At 34.8% G+C, this 8,539-nt stretch overlaps 1 protein-coding gene across 1 annotated transcript; it reads left to right on the top strand.

The window, feature by feature from the left end:
* Window positions 1–4,573: 4,573 nt before the first annotated feature.
* On the top strand, window positions 4,574–8,044 carry LOC103499115 (phytosulfokine receptor 1). The gene has a single exon (XM_051090685.1). The coding sequence runs from the start codon at window positions 4,592–4,594 to the stop codon at window positions 7,757–7,759; it is 3,168 nt and encodes a 1,055-aa protein (XP_050946642.1). The 5' UTR covers window positions 4,574–4,591; the 3' UTR covers window positions 7,760–8,044.
* Window positions 8,045–8,539: the final 495 nt, after the last annotated feature.

Below are 8,539 nucleotides of genomic sequence, written 5' to 3'. Positions count from 1 at the left end.
TAATGAAAGTTATCTTGCCAAGGTGGAGTTTGTCTTCAAACTCCTCCTTGCACGCTCTAATCATATACTTGCTACTTGCCCACTTGGGTAGTTGGTGATAAACATTGGCCAAGTGATGATTATAGCTCAACTAACGCAATAAGAGTTAGCTAAGCTTCCTATCAAGAACTTATCACATTGATAGATGAATAGTAAAGAAATGATAGATTGAAAAGGTATGAACATGCAATATATTAAAAAATGTAGGTCTTAGACCACTGTACAATATGAACAAATATATTGCAAAAAAATACAGAACTGGAAAGTGTAGAGATTGACATTACAAGTTAGAGGAAATGGAGAATGACATCTTTTCTACTCATACTCTAAGCTCTCACTTATAGAAGAAGAAGAATACTTTTACAGACGACAGAAAGGCTATTCCTTTCCGCCCTTCTTTAGGGTTTGGTCGGACTCACTCATATGGCTTTTCACACAGCCAGCCCTTGGGTCCATTCAAACCTCCTTTCTCTTGAGGTAGAAGGAGACTTTATATAGACAACTTTCGGTGAAGAACTTCTATTCTTCGATCGTGTCAGCCTCAATTGTAACCTTTGTCAAGTCACATCATCTCCAATTACCATTCTTGTCTTCTAGTGAACCTTCCTCGCGTGATGATGTAGATCCTCGCCTAGCAGTTGTCTTCGTCGGACGGGCTCTTCTTGCGTAGCTTTTGTGCGAGATCCTCTGTGATTCGTTAGTCTCTTCTTCTGTTTCTATTCCTACATTAAGACACTAAAAACATGGTAAATCAAGCATGAATACTTATGTAAAGTGTATTTTTAAGTACTTGTGCTTTTTCAACATAATTTGGCATTTTGAAACACTTCTTCTGAATTTTGACCTCGTTATTCTATAAAAGAGGCTATAATTTGTATTTCTATAAGTTATCAGGGTACCTAGAGGTGTAAAGGCGTCACTTCGTCCTTCACCAGCCGCCCAACCTCCTAACTTTGTGGACAGCGTTTAGGGCTTTCTTTTCCTGACTCAGCTCTATGGCTCTCTGGCTCTCCAAGCTTGGCCACACCAATCTAGGAATTCCTTCTTAGTTGAGTCTCTGTGCTAAGGAGCAATGCGCTTTCGTACCGACTTCTTAAATGTGAGATAAGATGACACGACTATCATGTCGCATAAGACTATAGAGTAATTCTGTCTTCCCTCCTTAATTAGTCTACCACGCTTGAGATCCATCCTTCATTTGACTTCAACGCCTTATAACCTAGAGAGGGAAAGACTTAAAACATAAGTCAAACGGACTTAGTGAGTGATGCGTTTGAGAAAACCTTCTTAAAGAAAACATAGAAGATTCGACAATAATAAGGTCAAACCACGACATATAAATCTCATCGCATCAAGTCACAAATAATTCAACCATCAATACAACAAGTGCCACAAGCACTAGCGTTTAGATTATCTCGAAAATCATGCTCATCACCGAGACCTAGGATTCTCTCCTTGCCTGGACCTGGGATTCACACTCCACCAGCTTCACGCGAGTTACCTGAGATTTCCACCAACGCCACGCCACATTCAATCTTTCTCAGACCTAGAATTCACATTTAACCAAAGTCTCATCACAACCTTGCCTAGACCAAAAATTCTTCCCTCGCCGAGATCTGGGATTCATAATCAACCAACATCACGCAAGTTACCTAATATTTCCACCAGCGTCTTGCAATAGATCATACCACACCACGACACATAATCTACATGATCAACAACAAAGGAGTATTAGCTCATAGCTTACTCCTATCACAAATTATCACTGAAATAACGAAGTCATGTAGTAGGCATAATCACAAAGTTACGAAAAAATACATGTAACACCACATTTATAAAACATTTCTTTCCAATACAAAGATCATAAATATAAACGTTTTTGTTACAACAACCATTCATTCATACATAAATGCTCTTTTACTTTATGAAAAATCATTCATGAACATTTATTCATAAACTCGTATTCAAGCATAGAACATATTCAACCACAAATAATAATTTAGAAGTCACGTTCAAAATCTGTTTTGTCACTCACGAAAATACTTAGCCTCAACTCTTTCTTTCCCTGATTTTAGATTCCTTTCCTCGCCTAGCAGTTCTCACAACTGACCGTTCAACACTTAAAACTTTCTCTTGTTATCTTTACCAGAAACTCTAACATTTTCGAACAAAAATCTCCATTCTCCTTTGGTCTTTGGCTTTATTTATAGTGGTCTTTCGCCTCTAAGGGTCACTTCCACGCTTTACACGTGTCACCTTACTGATTTGTTGCACCATGTAGCCAACCCAAACTCAACACGTAGGCTACACGTCAACGGCAATTAGATATTTCCTTGAGATGAACCTTATGTCTTTGGAAAGTTGAACTCTTTAATCGTCTGACTCTTTTTTTTTCTTGAAAAGCAACAGACATTTACTTTCCTCAGCGAGTTGTCAAGCCATTTCAACATGACAACTACTTCCTTACCTTATTCCCTTGGGCATAGGGTACTTCTTCCCGCTTTACTACACTAAACGTCTAACTCTTGGCATCCATCACAAACTTCTTCTTCTCCCAATTATTCTTATCGTGTCGCTTACCTTTATGAGATAGAACTTAAACTTAAGCATTTTTCTTCACATCGTCTTTTCTTTTTTCACATCCTTTCTCTCAGGATGTCTCATACACTTATTCGAAATAACTTGCATGTCTTTACACTCACTTGCATGTCTCTACCTAAACAATTTGGATTGAAATGATTGTAACAATTGCAAAATGAGTCGTATCGATAGTATCACCAATATAAGATATCCAATCTTATTCGTATATCTCTACATGTTGTTCAAGTTAATATTAAATAATCTTGAATTTTTGTTTATTGAATTGAGTTATTTCTAAAGTAACTCATTATTTTATTAAACAAATAATTTGCTTATACATTAGTGATGATGAGATTTTGGATATAACCCTAATACTATAAGTGATAGACTTTATCTTTGATAGACTTCACAAGTTAAATTTAGATTTTACTATGTCTACAAATTCTTTTACATTATATTATATTTAATAATAGTTTTATTTTGATTACTATAGTTGCAATTGCTCCTAAATATTTTTGGATTAAATTATAAAAATTGCCCTTGAACTTTATAGTTTACGTAAAATATACTCTCCAACTTTCAAAATTTTCAAAAATGCCCTTAAACTTTTATAAATGTTTCAAAAATATCCGTACCGTTAATTTTGGAGGAATCATTAAAGTTTGTTTGAAAAATTCCTCTAACTATTGAAAATTTTCATAAATACCTTTAAGCTTGAAAAGAGTTTAAAAATACTCTTATTGGTCCAAATTTTACATAAATTTTCTTGCCAACCAAAATGAAAACCTAAATTTTAAGTTAAAACCAAAGTCTTAAATTTATTTAACTATTAACACACAATGATAGATCTCGAACACAACCAAACTCTATAGTTATTGTTATAATTAACATACAATTAATTGTTAAATAAAAAATGTATTTGACTATTAACACACAATGATATTCCAACATATTTATTAGTGTGAGATTTTTTTGTTTGATTATTGGTTTATTATGTTCTAAGGAGAAATTTTTATTTTAAAACTTGACGAGATTTTATGTTTTAAACAAGGTTTAAAATATTATGTTGATAGATATATCTTAATTTTACAGAAATTTTGATTTCGATGGATATTTTTAAACAAAGTATAAAAAAATCAAAATAAATTTAAATTATCAAATAACTTTTTTTTTTAATTTTTCAAATAAGTAAATGTGATGTTATTTATATTAGTATGATTTTGATGTTTATTTTTAGTGATTCATGAACTGTTTTAAGATGTAGTGGAAATAATGATTCATCTATTTTATGGACATTTAGTCCATGTAAATGTGAAAATATCGATAGAGATATCTACATATCGATGGAGATTTAAAACTTTGGTTTTAACTTGAAATTTTATTTTTTTTGTTTTTTTGTGCTAAGAAATTTGATGTAAAAATTAGATTGATAATAGTATTTTTTTTTTAAATGATATTTATGAAATTTTTCAATAATTCAACCTAGATGGAAAGTATTTTTGAATTGGTTTAAGGATGGTTTTGAAAGATTTAAAAGTTTATAAAGGTGAGGGAAAGAAAACACAAAGTTTAGAAGAATTCTTTTTATGGTATTGGGTAATTAGAAAACCAAATAATGGTAGATTTTCAAATATGGTAAATGTATTTGACAACTAATACAACCATCCTAAAATTAAGCCACAAAGAAGGAGAAAAATAAAAAGGTATGAGAATTGACACAGACACATGATGACCGCCGTCCGCCACCCTCCACTTCCACTCATCCATCAACATCATTAAACCACTCTATATTTAATCTTTTTTAAATCAATATCTATTTAATTCTTTTTAGTTTTTAATTTTAAAATGAAATATAAAATTAAATCAAGTAAAAAAAAAAAAGAAAAAAAAGGTCTATTTTCTACGCGCACGTGACGAGGATGAGGTCAGCCACCAACCATTTGACTCTTGCCACCATCGTCCAGCTTTGACAATGGAGCTTCACCGTTACACCTTTTCATCCCATTTCTCCTTCACTTCTTCCATTTTCCTCCATCTCTCTCTCTCTCTCCCCCTCCATTTTTCCTTATTCTTTCTCCCAATATCCCAAACCCTTCACAACGCCAATTCCCCAAAATCCAAAATGGCTCTTCAAAATTTCTTCTCCATCCTTCTTCCCCTCTCCATCTTTCTCCAATTCCATCTCTCTTGTTCCCAAGACCCCTTAATTTGCCATTCCAATGATTCTGAGGCCTTTCAGGACTTCCACCGTAGTTTTAGTTCTCAAATCGATGGATTGCACGCTAACTGTTCCTCGAATTGCTGCACTTGTACTGGCCTCACTTGTGACTCTTCTGGGAGGGTTGTGAAGATTGAGCTTGGTGGGAGAAAGCTAGTTGGTCAATTACCAAACTCAATTGCAAGGTTCGAACACCTTACAGTTCTCAATTTGTCCTGTAATACCCTCACTGGCTCTATTCCTTTGGCTCTGTTTCAGCTCCCACACTTGGAAGTTTTTGATCTCAGCTTTAATCAGTTCTTGGGGGACTTCTCAACAGGTACCGTCCATTTGCCTTCCCTTCGGATTCTTAATGTTTCTCGTAATTTATTCAACGGTGTTCTTCCATTTGGGATTTGTATCAACTCCACTTTTATTGAGGTTCTGAATCTGAGTTTCAATGATTTTTTTGGTGTGTTTCCTTTTCAAGTTGCCGAGTGTGTTTCTTTGAAGAGACTACATCTCGAATCGAATTTTATTAGTGGTGGGATACCTAATGAGGTTTCTGGATTGAGAAAATTGACCCATTTGTCTGTTCAGAATAACAAGCTTTCTGGTTCTTTGAATAGAATTGTTGGGAATCTAACAAGCCTTGTTCGGTTGGATTTGTCATCTAATGAGTTTTTTGGTGAAATTCCAGATGTTTTTTACAACTCTGTGAATTTGAGTTTCTTTGTTGCTGAGTCTAATAGGTTTAGTGGGAGGATTCCCAAGTCCTTGTCAAACTCTGCTTCACTCTCTGTCCTAAATTTGAGAAACAATTCAATAGGAGGAAATCTCGATCTTAATTGTTCAGCAATGAAAAGCCTGGTTACACTTGATTTAGGCTCTAATAGGTTTCAGGGATTTATACCTAGTAATCTTCCCTCTTGTACGCAACTGAGAAGCATAAACCTTGCTAGGAACAAGCTCGGCGGTCAGATCCCTGAAAGCTTTAGAAATTTTCAGAGCCTATCGTATTTATCACTTACAAATACGAGCATTGTTAATGTTTCGTCTGCTCTTAATGTCTTGCAACATTGTCAGAGTTTAAGTACTGTGGTTCTGACCTTTAACTTCCATGGCGAAGTGTTGGGAGATGATCCTAACTTGCATTTCAAGAGTCTCCAAGTTTTTATAATTGCTAATTGTGGATTGAAGGGAATGATACCCCAGTGGTTGAGAAGTTCTAATAAGTTGCAGTTTTTGGATTTGTCATGGAACCGTCTTGGAGGAAACATTCCATCCTGGTTCGGTGAATTTCAATTCATGTTTTACTTGGATTTATCTAATAATTCATTCATCGGAACTATCCCGAAAGAGATTACTCAAATGAAAAGTTACATTGACAGAAACTTCTTGCTTGATGAACCTGCGTCACCGGATTTTTCTCTTTTCGTAAAAAGAAATGGAACTGGATGGCAGTACAATCAAGTATGGAGATTTCCACCCACTTTGGACCTTGGTTTTAATAATCTCAGTGGACCTATCTGGCCAGAGTTTGGAAATCTTAAGCAGATTATGGTTCTTGATTTGAAATTCAACAGTTTGTCGGGATCAATTCCGAGCAGCCTCTCTGGGATGGTTAGTTTAGAGACTCTAGATCTTTCTCACAACAAACTTTCAGGAATAATTCCACCATCACTGCAAAAGCTTAACTTTTTGTCCAAGTTCAGTGTCGCGTACAATCAATTACATGGAGCGATTCTTAAAGGAGGTCAGTTTCATACCTTTGCCAACTCTAGCTTTGAAGGAAACAATTTTTGTGTCCAAGATGATCTCTGTGCATCAATTGATGGAGATCCTCTGGTAGTAACCCGCAAATCAAGAATGGTCACGGGGTCTCTTATAGGTATAATCGTGGGTGTTATCTTTGGAATCATTTTTCTCACAACATTTGTAGTTGTGTTTATGCTTCGGCCACCTCGGGGAAGAGTTGGAGATCCTGAAAACGAAGTGTCTAACATTGACAATAATGACTTGGAGGAAGTCAAGGCAGGATTGGTAGTTTTGTTCCCAAACAATGACAATGGAAGTCTCTCGCTGGAGGATATTTTGAAATCGACAAATGACTTTGATCAAGAAAATATCATTGGCTGTGGGGGTTTCGGTTTAGTTTACAAAGCTACTCTTCCTGACAGTAGAAAGGTTGCCATAAAACGATTGTCTGGTGATTGCGGTCAAATGGACAGAGAATTTCAAGCAGAAATCGAAACACTTTCACGTGCTCAGCATCCAAATCTTGTTCTTCTTCAGGGGTATTGTATGTATAAGAACGACAGGCTTTTAATTTACTCTTACATGGAGAATGGTAGCTTAGATTACTGGTTACATGAAAAACCTGATGGTCCGTCTTGCCTCGACTGGGATACCCGACTGCAGATTGCTCGGGGGGCTGCTGGGGGGCTGGCTTATTTGCATCAATTCTGTGAACCCCATATCCTTCATCGAGATATAAAGTCGAGTAACATTCTTTTAGACAAAAATTTTAAAGCTCATTTAGCTGATTTTGGTCTTGCAAGACTCATTCTTCCCTATGATACCCACGTAACAACCGATCTTGTTGGTACATTGGGCTACATTCCACCCGAGTATGGACAATCCTCGGTTGCAACCTACAAAGGAGATGTGTACAGTTTTGGAGTTGTTTTATTAGAGCTTTTGACAGGTAAAAGACCAATAGACATGTGCAGACCGAAAGGACTTCGAGACCTGATCTCTTGGGTGTTCCAAATGAGGAAAGACAAAAAAGTAAGTGAAGTGTTCGACACATTAGTATACGATAAGAAGAACGAAACGGTGATGGTAGAAGTTCTTGATATAGCATGTCTTTGCTTATCTAAGGTACCTAAAGAGAGACCTTCAACTCAAGAGCTAGTTAATTGGCTTGATAAAGTAAGTTAAATCTCCCAAGTTTTTAATCTTCTTAATTCAAACCTTGTACATTTTAGTGTACGTTTTATAACCACACACTCCACATAATAATTTTTTTTTTCCTTGTGTGTACATATCCACATTCAGCAGTCTCAATTGAAGATGAGAAGTAGTCGTATTTTAAAAAGTTGTAAACTAAAGGTAGATTAGTTATTCTACTGATTTTCTTTCATGTGGGATTATGAATAATGTTTGTGTTTGTATGATATAAACTTTGAATAATGGCCTATAATTTTAAGGTGATTTTTATTTTCATCTTTAAACATTTTACAATTATTAATTTTACTAAAATCTTAATTAGGCACATGGAGAATCAAAAAACAATCAATTAAAAAAAATTGATGTGTCAATTAAGTAGTGATTTATAAAAACTTTGGTCACATGGTCGCATCGATTCGAGAAATAAGTTAGGTTTCATATTTTAAGCGATATTTGTTTTTTTTTTAATTTAAAGAAAAAAGAAACGAAACAGCCAAAAGTTGTTTTTTTTTTTCTCTCTTTTTATTATTAATATATTAATCGAATCTAGAAATTTTAAAAGATAAAAAATACTCGTTCGTTCAACCTCTAATTTCAAGATTCACACTACAAATTGTATGTTATACATCTAGTCAAGTAATAGTTTGTCAAGGGTATTTTTTACTTTTCTAAGTTAAAAATGCTACATGTAATTTGTCCAATTTTTTTGAATGCAAAGATTTGAGTGAACCAAAAATGCTTTGACATTTATTAAAAGCTTTAATGGAAAAT

Source organism: Cucumis melo, chromosome 10, assembly GCF_025177605.1.
Source record: "Cucumis melo cultivar AY chromosome 10, USDA_Cmelo_AY_1.0, whole genome shotgun sequence".
Lineage (NCBI taxonomy): Eukaryota > Viridiplantae > Streptophyta > Magnoliopsida > Cucurbitales > Cucurbitaceae > Cucumis > Cucumis melo.
This window is presented reverse-complemented; position numbering and strand designations above follow the sequence as displayed.